General features: G+C 40.4%; 1 protein-coding gene across 1 annotated transcript; it reads right to left on the reverse strand.

Annotated features, from left to right (window-relative positions):
• Positions 1 to 20,310: 20,310 nt before the first annotated feature.
• Positions 20,311 to 21,189, reverse strand: LOC122805273 (RNA-binding protein 43-like). Its single transcript, XM_044075362.1, has one exon. It carries the CDS (start codon positions 21,160 to 21,162, stop codon positions 20,311 to 20,313), a length of 852 nt encoding a protein of 283 aa, XP_043931297.1. The 5' UTR covers positions 21,163 to 21,189.
• Between the last annotated feature and the right edge of the window lie 307 nt (positions 21,190 to 21,496).

Consider the following 21,496-nt stretch of genomic DNA (forward strand, 5'->3'; position numbering starts at 1 on the left):
AAGAATGGTGAACTCCCACCAAGCCATTACTATATTTGCTTAAGAAGGGGCTGCAGTAGACCCCATTGCCATGCCCTTCTTTTGTCTATAGAAAATGCCATCAAACAGAAAGAAATTCTTCTGTAATAGAACATCAGTCATGACACAATAAAAATTAACTTTATGCTGAGGCACAGGATATATCTAGGTAGAAATGGTCTTACTGGTTCTATTCCTTTTTGGTGAGGTATAGAGTAAATAATGGTACGACATCCAATGTAAAAAGTACATGCTTACTACTATGAAAATTAAAATTAGAGCAGAATACCCTTAATTTCTGTAAAAAATCCCATGAATCCTTAAGGTATGAGGACAAACCCTGAGCAATAGGGTTTAATATAGAGTCTATCACCAAAGCCATCCGCTCAGTAATAGACCACAAGGAAGAAACAACCGGTCTAAAAGGAGGGTTTCTTAGATCTTTATGAATTTTCGGGATGCCAAATAGCACCCCAACTTTTGGTTTCTCCACTATACAAAAGTTATACATATTAATGTCTAGTTCCCCCTCCATTAATGCATCATATAAGAAACCATGTATTTTCTTCTAATTACCTAAACCATCAGACATATTAGTTTGTTCATATTCACCTGTATTATTCAACAGTGTCAGAATATCTTTCTTATAATCCTCTGTATTCATAACTAAATTTCCACCTTTATAACTCTTCATAAATCTGAGATGATTACAATTCCTTAATTCCATGTAATGTTTTCCTTTCATTAGGCTTCAAATTATCGTATCATTTGTTATTATTTTTACTTAACCTTTCTTTAATTTCTTTTATGCACATATTGTCAAAGACATTAATAGTATTATGTAACATTTGGCATGAAACTAGAAGGTTTAATAAACTTATTACTCATACCTTTAACAGAATTTAGCAAAAATTCTAAATTTAATCTATGGGTATACTTTTTAACGTCCACAATTGTTGTAGTTACATCGGCTCATCTTGTCGGTACAAAATTTATACCATAAGATAAAACTTTAATGTGTTCAGCTGTTAGTTCTCTGCCAGACAGGTTAATAATACTAAAAGTCTCAGTGTTATACTGTTTAGTTGTCTGTGGGCGAGTCTGAAGTAGTCTGCCCAATCGTCCTAACCATCCTTACTCGCGTAAATCTGCAGTCCCTTTCCTGTAAAAAAGTTTTTGGTCTTGCGCCATTTTCAATGATGGAACTAGCCGAAGTACATTTCATCATTATATGCATAGTTCCAAGATCTCCCCCTACTCTGGCTTCCTGTTCTTCCTCGGCTTGGGAGTTATTTATAACATCCGTTCTGAAAAATTTCGTCAGGAGTTTGGTTGAACCCGATTGGTTGTTCGGTCTGTACATCATCAAACCTGTCCTTGCTGCCCTTAAGCTGGAATTTGTTTTATTCACTTGAGCTGTATACTTAAAAAAATATACAAATAAAATTTTAACAGTATAGAAGCATTGTTTTTTAGGATGTTTTTAAATGTGCATTTCATAATTATGTAATTGTTTTATTGATTAATGATAGGTGTAGTTTTATATATAAATGGGTGTAGTAGATATTTTATATTTGTGTTTTCTGATGAAGTCTGTCTGACGAAAGTGTGGAATTAAATTGTATTATGCTAAAGCAGTAGCTGTTTCTTTCATTGAAGTCTTTTTTGAAGCCTTTATTGACCATCGGGAGCCAATACTTTTTGGTGTATGTGGTGTTTTTATGGTATTGGTGAACTAGTATTAGTTATTGGCTTATTCAGTTATTACAAATATTTTCACAGCAGCTTAGTTAGCTGCAGTCTTTGCTGGACAGACTATGATTCCCAAGGGCCCTTGCGGTAATGTCGCAATCCTTATATCATGAAAACGGTGGTTCAAATAAGAATGAGCATCTTAGGAGGAATTTCATGGACTTGGCTTCTCAGGAATCCATTACTTGTGTACAAAGGAAAGGTCAAAATGTTTTTACATGAACCAAGAGGTCAATTTAAAAGCTGGTTGGACACTGAGCTTACTTTTAACATTGGAACTGTAAGTACATCAAAATCTTTCCAAGGAAAGTTAAATAAACTTGAGACTGTGTTGATGAACGTTTGTAGCCTGCAATGCGATAATGCATTTTTAACTGAAAGTGTTAAAAGGAAAAGGATCCCAAAGGGACTTAGGATGTACAAGTTCCCTAATGGCTTGTCATTATGTCAGATTGAGTTGGAAGAGTTATTGGCCATGTTTGAGCAACATGGCATTGAACAAATGCAGTTTATAATTAGGCTTAATGACAAGCATATCAATGAACCTTTGGATAAAGCCAATGAGCTTAATAATGATTTTTTGGATGATTGGTTGTTGGAAGATTTTGTAGAGAAATACAATAGTATGTATGATATGGTTGAAAACCAGGTGACGATAAACATGAAAAGGAAAAATAAGAAATTAGAGAGGGATGAAATGGAATATAACAACAATTTACCATACCCTTTACCTAAAGTATATTTTTAATTTAATGAACATAATGTTGCTTATGAAGATAGACAGAGTGTTGTTGGAGCAACAGGGGGTTTTAATAGATAGACCCAGGGTGGGAACAGGATGAATTTAGGTCGGAATAACCAGGGAGATGATGAAGTGTTTGAAGAAGAACAAACAGAAGTTAGGAAATCAGAAAGGATTTTAAACAAAAATAAACAAAAATGGTTTTAGTATGGCCTTACACACCAATGAATGTGAAAAACAAGGGGGGCAGAGTTTTTTTGAAAAAGAACATGGGCAATTAGAGAGTTAAAACATGAAGGTCTAATTATTTAAGCTTTTGAAGGAATAATGATGAGTTTTGAAGGGTTTAACATATTTAATATGGAGACTCCCCTTACAAAAATGCATTTTTCATTATTTAGAAAGTGATTAAAATTTGTCCCATCTAAAAAGATTGGCATGGCTGATATTTTAATAGAGCTTAAACTATTTATGAGGAAACTGAATCTCCGGTTATTTTTTTAAGGATAGTTACAAAGACCACAATTTGAAACAAAATATTAAAATAAGGAAAAGGAGCTTGTTCAAACCACCTATGCACCTAACAATAGACAATTATGAGAGGATTTGTACTCAGGACATTTACCAGCATTTTCCAACTTTAAATAAAAACATTTATAATCTTAGTAGGGAAGAGATGGTTTTGTTAAACTAGCTGTGACACAATGACTCTTTGCATGTAATGAAACCAGATAAAGGGGGTGGTATGGTGATAGTTAACAAAGAGGATTATGATTGTGACATGTTGACAGTTTTATACAATGTAGCTAAATATGAAATTTTGTCTATTAATCAAATCAATATTGCACAAAAGAATGTGCTTGTATTTTTGGAAGATTCTCTTTATCAAGTGGCAATTAATGAGGAAGTTCTTGAGTTTTTAGTCGATGAGCACCCAACTACACCTTCTGGATTTGGAATACCTAAGGTACATAACAACTTTAACAAACCCCCATATAGGTTAATTGTAGCAGCTCAAAATAGTATGACATATCCACTTGCAGTATTTGTAGACAGGTTGATTCAAAATGCCATTAAGTCTATTGATTACATATTGAAAGACTCCTGGGATTTTCCGAGGAAAATCAAGCAAGATTTTTATACCGATAAAGTGGGGTTTTCTACAATAGACATAGATGATCTTTTTTCATCTAACCCACATAACAAAGGCTTAGATCTGTTTGGTGAGACAGTTTCAGAATTAATAACTTTGAATGTTACATTGATAAATTCTGTGGTAGAAGTTATGATAATTATTCTTAAAAATAACTATATGGTGTTTGGAAATTAATTTTTATATGTCAAGGGAGTAGCTATGGGTGCCAATTGTACCCCTACCTATACAAGTTTAGTTATGTATGTCTGGAAGAAAAAATACATTTTCACTGTAGGGTTTATCCAGTATTAGCATACATATTTAAGATTTTTGGACGACATCTTTATTTTATGGAATAGAATCGATGATAAGAGGGAGGAATTTGCGCAATTGATAAGTAATAATAATTATTTTTTAAGATTAACTTACAATCATTGCGATGAATCTGCTGACTATTTGGATGTCACAATTTTTAAAAGTAGGACAGAACAGAAATTTGGATCTAAACTATACAGGAAACTGACTTTTTCCAATAGTTATTTGGATTTTATAAGTCAACACCCCTTTTACATCAAAAATATAGTGAAGGGTCAAATGGTTAGAGCAGCAAGCATGTGTTCAGATATCCTCCTGTTCAAGCTAGAACTGGGAAATTTAATAACTATGTTTATAGAAAGCAGACACCCAAAATGGCTATTGTTCAAAATTTGGGGGAAAATCATATGATCATGGGAGACAAGGTATACCCCCCTATTATGTTCAGGATGTGATGTGGCAGATAATGATGGGAAGTTAAATGAGTCTTTTTCAAACTCTATGGTTATCCAGTTTGGAGAAGACAGTGAAGCTTTAAAAAAAATTATGACTAAAAACTGGGTCCAAAATCTAATTTTGTTTTTAAAATGGGTCGGAATTTGAAACACATTTTAGAGTACCCTATACCATCAAACAAAAGGGATAGGCGGATACCAAAAAATGTGGTATGTGTAAATACTGCAGTTATATTTTAAATGAAAATATTTGTTTATTGGTGAACTTCCACAATGTGTTTGGTTGGACACAGGGAATTATGTCACCTCAGGATTAGTTTACATTGTGATCTGTAAGAATTGAAACTATTGTTATACTGGCAAAACTATCAGAATTCTTTGTAAATGCATTTACAAACATTTGTATGCTATTAAGAATGGTGATAAGAATAATGCCCTTTTTAAACATATAAAGTATTATTGTCGGGGCAATAAATTTCTTTTTGGCATACTGGAAAAAGTTAGAAGAGTTGAAAAGGGTGGGTATTGGGAAAACAAAGTGGATGAGTGTGAATTAAAGTGGCAATTAAGGTTAAATGCCACAATGGCACCAGGTATTAATGAACACACTTCCATAATACCAGTACTAAAGAAGGCGGCTATGATTTTATAAGGTTTTAACTTTGTATGTTTTTGACCTATTTGCCTTTAAGACCAAAAGGATTAAGTGTATTGTTGAGATCACATGATATTTTTAGCATTATTTAAGAGGATATTGTGTCGATGTTGAATGGCTCTGAAGAAGTCCTATGTGTAAGGACAAAAGCGCTTGACCATTTTTTAATTTTATTTTATTAAAGTGTTTGTACGCTTATTCTGTGGTTCTTTTTTGTTATCTTTCGCCTTTTGTACCTTAATGAGACTCTTACCACCTCTTATGTGTTTGGTTGTGGCTGTTGCCCTCGATTATACATGCTGGTTTGTTTTTTCTTCATTCTAGAGTATGTCCGGCAACGTAGCACTAGGGAGCTTGATTTTCCATTTTTCTGTGGAAACACTAGTAAATCCTGAATTTGGAATGTTTCAATATTGGAAAATCATGGAAATGTCTTGGAATTTGATATTTTAGGTCAGGACACTCATTTATGTCTTGTGTTTATTCTCATATTTACAACTAATATACTGTCAGCTTTCTTTATTGAGTTCTCGATATACAGAATATATGCAGAAAAAACTTATAATGAAATCATGGTAAATACCAGAAATAACACTTAAAATCATAGGTATAATTCATGGAGTCCATCACAAGAAAATAATATTTAATTTTATAGAACCAGAAGTCAGTCTTCCTGCATGCATCAAGTCTATAAGATAAAATTCTGCATGTCATCTCATGAAGAAAATTGTGATCAATGTAGGCAGGCATGCATGCACATTTTCTGTGCCTGCTAAATTCTGTTTTGCAAAATATTCACAGGCCTTCATCCATTTTCATTTGGAACATCATGAAGCAATGCTTCTCATGCTTGGATTGGTAGAAACCAACAGTAGTAGTTTACCAGGGTTAGATACGACCTTGGTTGCAACACATTTTGACCTTGATACATGTTTATAGTCTATACCCTGCCTTACAACTTGCACTGCCCATTGTTATTTATTACAGTCACATGTCTGCATTATATAATTTCATTCATTAAAAAATATGCTGATAACTCCATATAATAGTCCCTTTAGGAAATATGTACAGCAGCTAAGTGTTTTCTAGATGTTTCCCATCATTAGAATAACATCTTAGTAGCAGTGCTTACAAATAATTCCTTGGAGTACTTGCTCTATTGCCAGCAGAAAAACAGTAGGCAAATATATTAATCTGAGCATCAGTCACCTATACCGGAACAAGTTTTTTCTTCATATGATATTATAAGAATTTCTTCAACCTTCTGTTTCCATTTGTGCACATCTGAATCTGTGCCATAGGAATTTTTGAAGGTCAACACCACTGTATGAGGGATGAAGAAATATCTTCTCTTGTTTCTAAAGTTTACAGTGTACTCTTTACCACTGGATGAATGATGTTCATTTTCCAGCACTGTTACAATGAATGCAGATTGTTCTCTGCTCTTTTGTATAAAGACACTCCATCATTCCCTAATTCAGAATTTGCTGTCTAAATGGGCTATTAAGTATAATTTCAAGCTAAAATTCAGGTCTTCATCAATGCTGGCCTACATGCATTTCAACTGCCCGATGTCTAGAATAAATATTTAATCTCCCTCTACTGTGGTGGAATAGAAAGAAAAAACCCTGACTACATCCCAGCTGACCTGATGGAGCAGCAGAGAGTGGTGGGAATGTGCATATGAATTGATAGTGGAGGCTGGGGGACCAAATAATGAGGGGGCATGGTCCAAAGAGGGGGAAATGTGGTGCACATAACTAAGCTGCTGCTAAGGCAGGGCAATATACTGAACGACCCAATAACACTCACGTTGCATCCAACCACAGATGCCACATTGAAAGTGGGGAAGTAACTTTGTAGAGCATTGAAAGTAAAATACCCCTGGCTAAATGGATATTGTTAGACCTCCTGGATGACCTTATGATCTGCTCCTGCCAAAGCTACGTTGGAGCAAGTCCAGGGAAACAGCAGAAGTTGGAAGAACTGAAGGTGGATATGGGGACTTGTGAAAAGTGCTCTAAAAGGAAAAAAAATACTTAACCTCTTCAACTAGGCATGGTGGCTTTTAATCTGTATTTAGCTTATTACTGTTCTTAGTTGTCACTTCAAGCTTCCTAATTAAGCAGCAATTAATCTTGGATCTTTTTATCTAGCTTGCTGTTTTTCCTGCATCACATAAGTGTCACTTGTATAAATCTTTAACTGCACTTGGAATCATAGAATAATATGTGTGGGAATAATTCTTTCCATTGCCTCAGGAAATCATTTATATATTGTCACCTGTCTCTGGCAATATGTTAACCTAAAGTGCTGCTACTTCCAGACAGAGATCCAAATCTCTGTATCAGATTGGTTTATTGTATACATTTCTGGAAGTATTGGGTAATATTGTTTATTTTTTGTATCTGTTTGATTTCTATCTAAGCCTTCTTTACTTTCTGCATTCTCATGATTGCTATCTTGCATCCCTGCACCAGGTGGTTCTCATTTAAGTTATTTTTGCTGCTATTCCATTTGCGTATTCTGCATTCTGAACATTTGAAGCAGAGATCCAGTGAGGATTCTTGGAATTTAATACCAGCTGTCAGAATGTAGCTTCCATTCCCCACAGTTACATCATACCCCCAGATTCTGCATGCCATGCAAGGTGTGCAGGATTAGTGCAGGAGCTCTAGCAGGCAATATGTCTGCCGTGCGATCCAGGAACAGCCGACAGGGAAATGCACAAGCACTCCTGCACTAGTCTTGTTGCATGGACTAAGCCCCTGTATGCAAATCACCCTATTTGCAGGAGAAATCCAGGAAAATGAGGTGAAATTGCGATCCAAAACGGAGCCATGACAGCTTCAAATAAAGGCTGCATATCAGTCGGGAAGCATACCAATGGCCATGTATAAGGCCATTGGCAATGCAAACAGCTTAAAAAATGAAAAAAAAAAATCAACTTTTATTTTTTTTTTAGTCGATCTCGGCTGTTTAAGAGTATGGCAGTGCCACACAAATGGGATCGGGGGGGGGGGGGGATAATAAAATAAACCTAAAATAGGCATTCTAACTAAAATCACTATTCTGCCATGAAAGTCAATGGCAGGCAGAAGACAACATGTCCAGTGAGTAGTGGCTGCTAAGGGAGGAGGCTCAGTGTGAGACATGTAACTATGCATTAGCAGGCAATCCTATGCAAATGATGGGAATGATAGTGAATCCCAGTTTTCCCCGGCATGCTACTCAGGTCGCAACGGTGTAAGAGTAGGAATAGTATGGTGCAAGCCTAGGAGTTAGCTGACATCATGGGTGTGTGTCAGCCACACTGTAAGCAGATTGGAGCCCTTGGGCTCAGATTTGCTCCTTGCTAAGCACAGCTAAGCAAGGGGGCGTGTCTGAGTCTGTCTAGCACTCTTTACATTGCCTAAGTGGGTGTGCGTGCCGTACACCGGGTCTTAAAGGGAAAAAAAAAGCGAAACCAGGAAATAGCAGCTCTGAGCACATTTGAGCACTCTGTTTGCACATCACGCCCCCGAGCTTAAACAAGAAGGCAATATGAAGGGAAAACAGCAGTAGGAAGCCAATCAAGGAGAACTAGCAAACCTGGCAGGTGAAATGTATCAGAATCAGCCAAATACACAGGCAGCAGACCAGCCTAGCCCAGGGCACTACTATAAACTATGCAAACACCTTCCCCTCTGGTTTTTCCCATACTCTACACCACAGGTGTATACAAGTGGGGAACTTTTAACAAACAAAACAGCAAAATGATAGTGGCTGCAATAGCTATCATACAACAACTTGTGGAAGAGGCTGAGGGTGGTGAGGATGTGAATGCTGTCGACCAACCCACAGTGAGGAGATGGAGAAGAATGTACAAACCCAGGGTAACCTACCAGGGGCTACATGAGCTGGAGATAGTACAGCACTAAAGGGTGGACAGGGACCACCTACAGAAAATTGTTGAGCTGTGCTGGCCACACCTAACACACAGAACTAACAGAGGGGAACCCATCCCAGTGGATACCAAGGTAAGTATTGGCCTAAGAATACTAGCTACAGGTACCTTCTAAAGGCCAACTGGGGATATGATGGGGATCTCACAGGCATCAGCATTCAGGGTACTCCACCAGTGAGCATGTATATTTCCCTAACACCCATGAGGCATTGGCCAGCAATATGCAACTGTTCCACCAAATAGCAGAAAACCCTGAGGTAATGGGTGCTATAGACTGCACACACATATGCATCAAAGCACCACCCGGTCAGTGGGGTAGGGTCTACATTAACCGCAAGGGCTTCCCCTCAATCAACTGCCAGCTTTGTGCAATGCCTAGGGCATAGGTTCATAGGTTCATAGGTAGGTACTAGGCTATCGGCCCTGGGGCCTATACAAGCCCAGCCAAAAAGGTACCCTGGCTTTTGCCCTAATTAATAATGAATGTGTCTGCTGGCTGCCCTGGAAGCTATCACAATTCCCACATCTGGCATCTGATGCAGCTGTACCAGAGATTTACCAATGGGGACATCCCTCATGGTCACCTAGTAGGGGATGCTGGATACGCACTGGAGCCGTGGCTGATGACACCTATCTGAAATGCACACACACCTGAACAAGAACTCCCTAATGAGGCATACACACAGACCAGAATTATAGTAGAACGTGAGTGTTTGGGATGTCCAAGTCATGGTTCGGGTGCCTAGACACTTCTAGTGGAACCTTGCAGTACTCACCAGCTAGATGTACCCAAATTGCCATCGTATGTGCCATGCTACACAATATGATCCTGCGGAAACAGCTGCAGCAGAAACAGCATAGGGCAGGGCCACACAGCCCCCCCACCATTGCCAAGGCCTGCACAGGCACAGAGTGACTCAGAGTAGGAACAACCTGAGCCTACCCCAGTAGGCAGAAGGAGGCATTCCCAGTATGACCTGGCCTTGGCAAAGAGGCAATGCATAGCACATACACTGACACAAGAGGGACGCAGGGAATAACACATCTCTCCAAACATGACACTACCTGTGCTCAACCATGTGTAGGGAGTGTACTATGTGCATCTGACATAGGCAGCTCTGCAGTACCACTCTCAATACTGGGACACCCACAAGGTAAGTGACTCACACAATCCAGTCAGGTGCGTTCACATACCCAACAACAGTCACAGCCAGCAGGACAGGTGTAGACAAACACAAACAAAGGCTGTGCTATGGCCTCTGAATGATGCCTATGGGTAACTCTCCCCCAGGCCTACACAGACAGACTACAGCAGGTCAGGCATTGGGACATTAGTTCTGAAGGGTAGGAAGTCAGAAACTAATATGTAAGTAAATCAAAGCTAAGATCTGTAGTACACTTGTATGCCTCTAGTCAGCATGATAGGTTAGAATACAGACTGAAATGGAGTACCTGACATACCAGTACAGTCATAGCAAATGTGTACAAGTGTCAGATGTGCCCCCCCCATCCTACATAGTAATGTAAAAATAGTCAGGTGTGCCCCCCAGTCCTGTGTAGATATGTAGAAATAGTCAGGTGTGCCCCCTTATCCTACGTAGAAATGTAGTAACAGTCAGGTGTGCCCCCCAGAACCCTATGTAGAAATGTAGTAACATGTATGTGTAGGTCTAATACCAGTGGAGCACAGATGCACAGAGGTGGCCAAGGTAGGTTGTAGCATCTGCACAATATGCAGGTATGTGTGTGTTAGGTTGGTGTGTGTCCCATATCGTGTGAGAGTGGTCGGTATGTATTCATGTTGAGGTAAGCCTGGTGACCATTGCCCACTACCACTGATGACAGGGACAAGTCCTCACAACTGCAGTGCCATACACAATAACCATCAGTATAACACAAGCTAGCAGTAAGCCATTGCAAATGTATGGTGGTAATATGTGTCACCATCTGAAAGACTGACATAGCATGGCTGTTGGTCTACATATACAAGCAGTACACAGGGGAAAGTACCCCAGACATACAGTATATATTGTGTCACTGTGAAATGAACACACCCTTGGAAACATATATGCAGGTATGCACCACATTGTTTGGTCCTGTAGTAGGGGATACTGGTGTTGTCTGCCCAAACACTCGCAGATCACAAAGGAGGTAGGACTGATGTATTGAGAAACAGCTGATGTACCTGCACATGCAAGCATAACTGGAATGTCCAGTGCATATCTGTGTGTCAGATGCAAGTAGTGTCCATAGCACACATGCACCCAGCTCATGCAAACACCACCCACAATCACCTCTCTGGTCATATCCCTGCTGTGGGAAATGGGTGCAGTAAGACCCCACCTGTATTTGTCAATAGTGGAAGACTGTAGCATGCAGTGCAGGTGTCCTATGCAGGGTTGTCCGTAGTGGTAGATAGCACCCTGCCAGCAGCCACACCATCTGAGCAAGACTGTTAGGAGGTATTGGCATGAACATCTATCACACCTACCCTGTCACCCCAGGGGAATATACTGTATGGTGGTCTGAGACTGTAGCACTGACAGAATGCAATGACCTGCCACATCTAGCATGCAGCAACACCTAATGCCCCACAGGCGTCTGCCAAAGGCATGTGTCTCACATGTACTGCCAATGCATTTTATGTCACGGACACCCAAATAAGAACATAACACACTCCGCATAAGTCATATGCAAGGCCATGTGGACAAACCACAGTAACATGTCCACCATGTCCCACTACATGAACTGTGGACCAACACTAACACACACCTGTGATGGGGCGATACCCTTAGGGAAAGTATCAGAGAATGTATGCATAATGCATGGAAGAGGTTAGAATAACAGAGGGGGGGGCAGGAGCATGGGCAGCATGGAATGTGCAAACACATACATGGGTGGCTACACACCTGCCCGTACACCACAATAGGGTAAATGTCCTGACCGATGGCCACTGCCCCTGGCTGACCTGTGCAAATCTTTACAGCTGTGAGGCATTGCCATAGCAAGGTAAGCCCATACTGTCATGCTGATGGGCATACAAGTATGGGATCCTCTGCCAGTACTGTAGGAAGGAGCTGAACAGGATACACAAACCCAGCACCAAGTGTCTGCAGCTCCCCCTCCTGAATGGCATAACTTGCAATGAATATGTAGGTGTCTGCCCACAATACCAGACGCAGCCGCAGTCACCCTTGTCCCCCAAGACATCACTGTGAGAAAGAATGTCCACCTGCCAGTACATCAGGAGAGAAAACATCATTGTGCATAGCAGTACATGTCTGAATATCCATGCTAATGGCAGTATCATGCAGCTGAAGCAGCACAGACACAATCACCTACAGTACACACTATCCCCTGCACAGTTTGTCCCCGTATTACCAAATGATCAATAGATACCCTGCAGAAACAGTATACTACCGGTAGGTGTACAACACAAAGGTCTGCACTGCAGTACAAACTACCTGGGCTCGATCCACACATTCAATACAGATGGGCACACTGGGCATGGTCCCACACTTAGAGAAATGAAGGCAATGTCAGTCAACAACATAGAGAAATGAAGGCAATGTCAGTCAACAACATACTGAAAGGACATACTGGGCATGCTCACACACTTAAACAAATGAAGGTCATGTCTGCAAACACCAGTGAACCAGACATATCTGGCAGTCACAGATGTTAGTGCAGACACTCCTCAGTATGCACCACTCATGCTTTGCACAAACAGTGGATAGGAATACAAACATATATCTAAAGACAACACACTATAATAAGCCAAAGGTAGACGTACATAGATGTATGGAAGAGGGTGACTGTGACAAGGAGCCATCCAGGCCTGTCCTACCCAGCACACAGCCAAAGGGCCACAACCACATGAGGTTCAGATGTCACTCACTGTAGTCACTAGCCACAGGTATCTGTCAGCATTACAGACTATGTGGTGCAAGTGCTAGCTGTGCAACATGACTGTACAAGGAAGTAGTCATCTAGCAGCTCTATACACATACCTGTGAAATATGACCCTGTGTGTGTCTGCATGTGGTGTGTCAACCTCCAGATGAATGGGTTATGGCCCATACACACACACTGCCCCCCCATAGTCCTACTATGACAAGCCTGCTGAGGTCATTCACTGTGAAATACACCTTTGGGAGAGCTGTAGCCCAGTAATCTCCTTGGCACATCCTATAACTGTGTCCTGTTGTAGTGTGATAAACTAGTTAGGTAGGAGTTCCAATCCCAGACATGGCAACTGTGTGTCTGTGTGTCTCTCTGTCTCTGTAGAGAGCAATGCTTTTTAGGATAGTTACATCCCCTACAATTCAAATGCTCTACTTTGGTAAGGCTGCTGATGTCAGCCACCTAGAAATACACCTCTGGGAAAGTTGTAGCCCAGTAATCTCTGTAGCGAGTCCCATAACTGCATACTGCTGTAGTGTGATACAATAGTTAGGTAGGAGATCTAATCCCAGACTAGGCAAGTGTCTGTGTGTGTTTGTGTGTCTGTCCCTGTTTGTGTAAAGAGCAATTCCTTTTAGGCTACTCACACTCCCTACAATTTGAATTCCTACTTTGTCAATGCTGCTGATGTCATCCACCTAGAAATACACCTCTGGGAAGGTTATAGCCCAGTAATCTCCGTAGCATGTCCCATAACTACGTACTGCTGTAGTGTGATACAATAGTTAGGTAGTGGTTATAATCCCAGACTTGGCAAGGGTGTGTGTGTGTGTGTGTGTGTGTGTGTGTGTGTGTGTGTGTGTGTGTGTGTGTGTGTGTGTGTGCATGTGTGTGCGTGTGTGTGTGTGTTTGTGTGTGTCTGTCCCTGTCTGTGTAGATAGCAATTCTTTTTAGACTTCTCACACTCCCTACATTTCGAATGTTCTACTTTGTAAAGGCTGCTGATGTCATCCACCTATAAATAAACCTCTGGGAAGGTTGTAGCCCAGTGGTCTCCATAAAACATCCCATAACTGTGTACTGCTGTAGTGTGATACAATAATTAGATAGGAGTGCTAATCCCAGACTTGGCAAACATGTGTGTGTGTGTGTGTGTGTGTGTGTGTGTGTGTGTGTGTGTGTGTGTGTGTGTGTGTGTGTGTGTGTGTGTCTGTCCCTGCCTGTGTAGAGAGCAATTCCTTTAAGGCTACTCACACTCCCTACAATTCGAATACCCTACTTTGTCAAGGCTGCTGATGTCATCCACCTAGAAATACACCTCTGGGAAGGTTGAAGCCCAGTAATCTCTGTAGCACATCCCATAACTGTGTACTGTTGTAGTGTGATAAAACAGTTAGGTAGGAGTTCTAATCCCAGACTTGTCAAGAGTGTGTATGTTTGTGTCTATCCCTGTCTGTGTAGAGAGCAATTCTTTTTAGGCCACTCACACTCCCTACAATTCAAATGCCCTACTTTGGCAAGGCTGCTAATGTCATCCACCTAGAAATACACCTCTGGGAAGGTTGTAGCCCAGTAATCTCCATAGCACATTCCATAACTGCATACAGCTGTAGTGTGATACAATAGTTAGGTAGGAGTTCTAATCCCAGACTTGGCAATTGTGTGTGTGTGTGTGTGTGTGTGTGTGTGTGTGTGTGTGTGTGTGTGTGTGTGTGTGTGTGTGTGTGTGTGTGTGTGTGTGTGTGTGTGTGTGTGTGTGTGTGTGTGTGTGTGTGTGTGTGTGTGTGTGTGTGTGTAGAGAGCAATGCATTTTAGGCTAGTCACACTCAATGCAATTCAAATGCCCTACTTTGGCAATCCTGCTGATGTCATTCACTGTGAAATACACCTTTGGATAAGGGGCACTCCAACAATCCCTTTCCCATAACTGTGTACTGCTGTAGTGTGATACAATAATTAGATAGGAGTGCTAATCCCAGACTTGGCAAACATGCTGTAGTGTGATATAGAACTCTGGTAGTGGTTCTATTCCAACACATGGCAGTTGTGGATGTTTTGTGTGTTGTTTCTATGTCTGTGTAGAGAGCAATGCATTTTCGGCTAGTCACACTCAGTACAATTCAAATGCCCTACTTTGGCAATCCTGCTGATGTCATACACTGTGAAATACAACTTTGGGGAAGGAGTACTCCAGTAATCTCTGTGGTGCATCCTATAATGGAATAGTGTTGTAGTGTAATATACTAGTTAGCTAGGAGTTCTAATCTCAGACTTGACAGGTGGATGTCTGTGTGCGTGTCTGTGTTTGTCTTAGGTATCCTGTGTGAACATGGGTGTGAGTGTGTAACAACTGGACTCAATGTGGAGTGGGTTTTGCAACCTTTCTGTATGGTGGGCCAAGTATATATTACAATGTCCACCATACAGGAATAACAGATGTGAAATAGCTGAGAGGCTGGGATGCAAATCCATACCCCTAAATGTGATATAAATACCAGCTGAACAATGTTAGCAACCCTTGTATTACACAGGGAACACTCTCAACCCATGTCTCATGCACACACAGACGTGCTTAGGCAACAGCCGCTATGGTGATAGTACCCTGCATATTGTCCATTGATAGTAACCATGGTGTGATTGCAGTGGGCTACAGAGGGTATGGCACCCTGTCCATCAGTCCAATAGGCATGTACATGTCAACAGTGCATCTCTTCCATGTTCCCCACTGGACACCTGCAACACCTGTGGTGCCATCACATGTGACCCACAAAGAACATACCATGCCTGAAAAACAAGCCCTGTACAGACAGATGCCACTGATACCAGGGAATACTGGTATCATGCTATCAATGTAGGTGCAGGGTCAACCTGCTGTCCATTAACAGTTCCCACCACATGAGGCCAGGACTGGCACATCTGATGATAGCAATCTGTGTACACAACATGGGCCAGACACCCCAGGTACAATTCCACATGTCACTGTACATGCATGTGGGAGGTGTGTATTTCCCAGATACTGTCCATATCATGGACTAAGGAATGCATACACTTCAAACAATGCAGAGCATAGGCCCAATATGATAGCAACCCAGGTGACTGGATGGTGAATACAGTACCCACCTGTGTAGGTAACTCCAGACATTACACCCCTGAGCCACATTGCAGACCATTGTCATTTGGCCTGATGCCAAGGTATACCCATCACCTAGCCTTGTATAGCCATCTGGCACCATCAACCACAACACACCCATGAAGCAGTGCATCCGTGCATGTCAGTACTGGCACCTGTTTCTATGTGTGTGGTGTATGATGTGTATGACCAATATCACAATCACTACAACCCCCATTGGCATACTGAAGCATGCTGTCTGATGTCAGACACCTCCATATACCCTTTGCACATATAACCTCCATATGAACCCTGTGGTGCCTGTGATACCTGCACAGTACTGTGTTGTAGCAATCCCACTAGTGATGAGTTTTATTCCTGGCCCTGCCAAGTGTGTCAAGGTGTGTGTGTCCCTGTGAGAGTGTGGCTGTGTTGATGCTGACACCTGTTCATGCAGACAGCACATGTACTACACCTACCACATAACTACCATATCCTTGTTGCAGATGTCCCTCACCATCACATATACATTCCCAATAACTGCATGGACATGTGATAGCACTACATAGTTGTCAGGGGTTTGATATCCTGTACTGGTAGGTGTATGACACACACATGCTTAAGTTTTACTCTCCCACCCCTCCCTGGCTTTTCTGTGCCTCTGTCTGCCTCTCTCACTCTCTCTCTGGTGGATGTGGAGACTTACACCTGCATTGCTTAGGCAGCAGTATGTGTATTTTAAGTGATGCTCAGGATCAGCTGATGGCCTCTGCATTAATTGCAGCCCTCCTCTAGCTGATTGCATGTGGAATAGCTGTGGTAATATTCCCATAGCCAATTGCATGGAAACACACACTAATATCTAGGAACATCATGTTGGTGTTGGGCCTTTCCTTCACTGCGAGCAAGAACTCGATCTGTTGTTTGGCAAACAGCATCTCAGATGGATTGGGGATTTACCTCTAACAAGAAACACTGTGGAAACAGGCCAACACACAGGAGGGGGATGTGCCTGACCTGACTACAGACTGTAAGTGCTGCTATACTGCATTTGGATTAATGTTGGTTTAACAGGGTGTGTGTGGATATGGCTGTCCTACATGTTTTCATACCTTCCTTGTCAGCGCTATGTTTATGTGGGAACACCCATCTGTAGGGTCATCTGGGTCATCTGCAGACTGGCCAGTGCGTGGTGCCTTTTGTTTCAGGTGTTACCCATAGAGCACCCATTTGTGAACTGTAGAAGGTAGTGTGAAGATTGCAGTCTGTAGATGGTGACAGCCATGAGAGTTACTGACTTCATATCCCTCATAGGACATATGTTAGAACAGTAAATGTATGAGGTTATCACAGCAACATGTCAATACTGGCCCTGTGTATGTGCCTCCAGCCACAACCCTGTCAACCTTTGTACATATGTCATGCAGTAAGGAGTGCATATGTGCTGTACACCATAATTAGTGACATCATATCTGATAACAAGCCAGTGAGATATCAGACTGTTACACATGTTATGTATAGTAGGGGTTATATCTGATGACATCACTTGGACATTCTGTGGTTGCGTGTAAAGTACTGAGGTCTGTGTACATAAGGTGGATGTCAACAGTGTGTGTATTGATAATATGTACATTGGCCTGTGTAAAGACTGTGGTAGATGTAATTGTTCTTGGTCCCGTTCTATCTGATGTTACATGTTGCTCCAGTGTATGCTATCCTATCGGCTTACATATTTGTAGGGCCATACACACACATGTCCCATACCACAGACAGGCATCAGACCACACTGTGTAGTGGCCCAGTATATATAGGGTTAGTGTGTGAGTGGCACATATGAGGATGGTGTTGAACAAATAGTCCATATACTGTAATATAATGCTAGTGTAACCATACGTGGCTGTGTTCACACTGGCTATGATTATGCACTTTCACACTGATGTATTGTACTCTGTGCTGTGACATGTCTGTAGAGCCTGCTATATATGCAGGTACATGTGCATTCCCCAATAGGAAATGTACGGTGGGGCTGGGGCCATATACGTGTGGGCTTCACCTACACAATACATGTGTGCCCTTATACACTCCAGAGGCCAGTGTATGTAAAAGTGGCATACGGCCCTGTATTATTGAGCCGGGTGGGGATGCACCATAAATAACCTTGGCTGTTACAACATGTGGGGGTATCAGGGGTGAGCTGCCTTAAGGTATCTGGATGTACATTACCATACAATTCACCTATATTTAAATTAATAACATAAATTGGGTTAATGCAGGCCTACTGCCTCCTGCCATGCAGACTGTTCTGTTTGTCAGTGTGCTTGTGATGGTTTCAGTTATGCCTTGTTATGTAACAATTACATCCCATTGTGTCAACTGAGGTCTTTACCACCTAGTGATTCTGTGCCGAGTGTAGATAAAGGCTACTGGAATATACACCTGCATTACTTACTGTTGATTGTTTGGTATCATGTGGACCAGTCTGTCTTTACTATTGTACTATTTGAAGGGCTCGGCCTGGACAACAACATTTGTAAACCTTTCCAGACTACTGTTTAGTATAACCATTTCACAGTTGCATTACTCTGTTAATATGGATGTCAGTGTCTGAACAGCTATATGACATGGCATATACAACTGTAATAGTACACAAATAAAGGTTTTCCATTTATGCAAATCTGTGTGTGTGGTGTTATAACCTATGACCTCTCTGTGGGTATATGTTGCAGGCAACAATTTAGATTTGTATGGGTGGCTCATACTGTGCCCAGTTGTTAAGGTGTTAACTGTAGGCATAGTGGCTGTTCCATATTGTGTGCACCTTCTACATATGTATCTTACTGTACATATCTCTGCATGTGTATGTTTAGTCATACACACACACACACACACACACACACATATATATATATATATATATATATATATATATATATATATATATATATATGTGTGTGTGTGTGTATCTGTATCTGCATATATATGTCTGTGTATATGTACCCTAGGGATGTTGATAGCTTCCACATTGTACATTTCATATGGGAGCCAGACTGTACTGCATGATATGTTACCAATACCAGCCTGACATCATACAGGTGGGATTTAGTACTGTTAACATCTTGTGCCCATGTCATGTCAGGTCCTGGTTACGTGATCTGCAATGCCTGGTAGTGTATTGCAGGGCAGACGTGTTTGGCTGTGGGGGGGTATACCTATTCGTACAAGACGTACATTGTTTGGGGCCTGTCAACCCCATTAATGGTCCATGTGGACATATATGTTTTAGTTATTTTCCCATTGTTATCGACAGATGTATGTCTGTATATACCTATATATATATATATATATATATATATATATATATATATATATATATATATATATATAATGTACAGAACTGTACAGAGATTCCTACATTCATTTTCATGTTAAATGTACATTCTATATGAATAAAGTGTACTAAATATTCTATATGACCTTGGCTTGTGCTCAATCACTTAGTATTACTGCTCGAAAGTCCACCCTGTTTATTTTTACCAATGTTTAACTGCTAACTATTCACTTAGTCTGAAAAATTTCCACTAATCCATAAAAATGTATAATTTATCACACCAGACTGAGTTTTTGTCTTCCCATAATACAAGTAAGTGTTACTGATGGTAGCTTTTACTTTCCTGTTTGGTGTAAGAATTAGAATGTGTAAATGAAGGACTATATTAGAGGAAGTGATGCAAAGAAAGTTTCATCTAGATTACATCTGGTACATTTACTACTGAATGATGATTGATACAGACTTAAAGACCTAGGCATTTTATTTTCTTCTGACAATGAATCTTGTGTACTTGAAAATGTGTGCCAAGGCTGGGGGCCACCTTTATTCCTAATGTTGGTCAAATTATCAGAAGGGGGAGCACATGTGTTGCAGAACTTAATCTACTATGATTCAGAACTGTGGGCAAAGATAAAGGTTCACTATCACCGTTTTGTTCAGGTGAGCTGTTGAACACTGATAAAACACCTTTTGCAGTAGAAGTATTTTTAGATTCTGCAGGTAAGACTCTGCTTTTTATCTTGATACCTGTGATCCTTTCCAGACTGTGAATAAAATTATAGCAATCTGAAGAGCTGCCAACTAATCCAATACAATCATCAACTGGAAGAATACGTAGGTAGCGATAACAGTCTTCCAAATCTTTGCACATTTTCTCTATGTTTTTCCTTTCCTCAGTACTAAAGTTAGTAAGCAAAATCTGTTCTTTTCTTAAGTCTCTGCAACTTGTCAATCAAGACCAGTACTGCTTTTTTGCCAGTTTTACATTGTTTTGATTGCTACGTTCATTTTCAAGGTATACCACTGTGATTTCACCCATTTCATGTATGCTGGCTTTAATGTTGTGTTTTTTCAATTCTTTTTCATACTGATTTCTGCATATATGGATCATATATTTATAAATATCAGTATCAACAAACAACATTTCTTTGTTTGTAACAATATCATCGATAAGTCTTTTACCTGGAGTCATATCTAAAGACAATACATTCTTTGAAAAATATTCAGAGCTTTGCTTCTCTGTCCTTTGAGAAAGAAAAATATCATTATATGTTAATGCTTCAATTTCAGAAAGAACATATTCCCGTAGCTTTTTAATTGCAGAGAAGGGGCCAGTAACACTAAGTCTCCCACTGGCATATATCTCAGACAGAGTTAAGGACAGAAAACTCTCTTTCAGATGCTGTACAAAGTCTAGAAGCCTGTATTTCTTGTGAAAAATGCTCAGGTCAAGAATGACAGAGACAGATGTAAAGACATCTTCACTGTAGAGGGAAATGTTCAGTTTGTATCTTCCATGTATTCTTGGATCTTCAAAAATGTGCTCCTTTCCCAAAACTCGTTTTGCAACTTTAATGTCATCAAAAACTATATACGCCACTCCTGGAATTTTAGCTGGATAATAAATAGTTTCCACATCTCCTCCTCCATTTTTTGATTTCTGAAAATGAATTATGAGTTTGTCACTCATCTCATCGTCTGGAAGTATCCTATCTGGAAATCCTGACACAGTAATAGTTCTCTCCTTTGCATCACTGCTCTTCTCATCAGCTCTTCCCAATGCCATCCAGTCCGAGCTTGCCATAGTGCTGTCCTTCCAATAGTCGAATGAAACAGTCAGTGTCCAAAGTTGTTAAACGTCCAATTCCTTCAGCAGGCCAGTTTGCTTACATAAATATAACTATGTCTGTATATACCTACATATATATATATATATATATATATATATATATATATATATATATATGTATGTATGTATATATATATATATATATATATATATATATATATATATATATATATATATGGGTTCATGTCAAACCCATGACATGTTGAAATATCGAAAGTGACTACACCGAAATGGAACCATCAACATTTCAAAACATCGACAGTTCAGGTATACGAAAGGACAGCGCTAA

The sequence above is a fragment of the Protopterus annectens genome, chromosome 6.part1, assembly GCF_019279795.1.
Source record: "Protopterus annectens isolate FY-2018-M chromosome 6.part1, PAN1.0, whole genome shotgun sequence".
Classification (NCBI taxonomy): Eukaryota; Metazoa; Chordata; order Ceratodontiformes; family Protopteridae; genus Protopterus; species Protopterus annectens.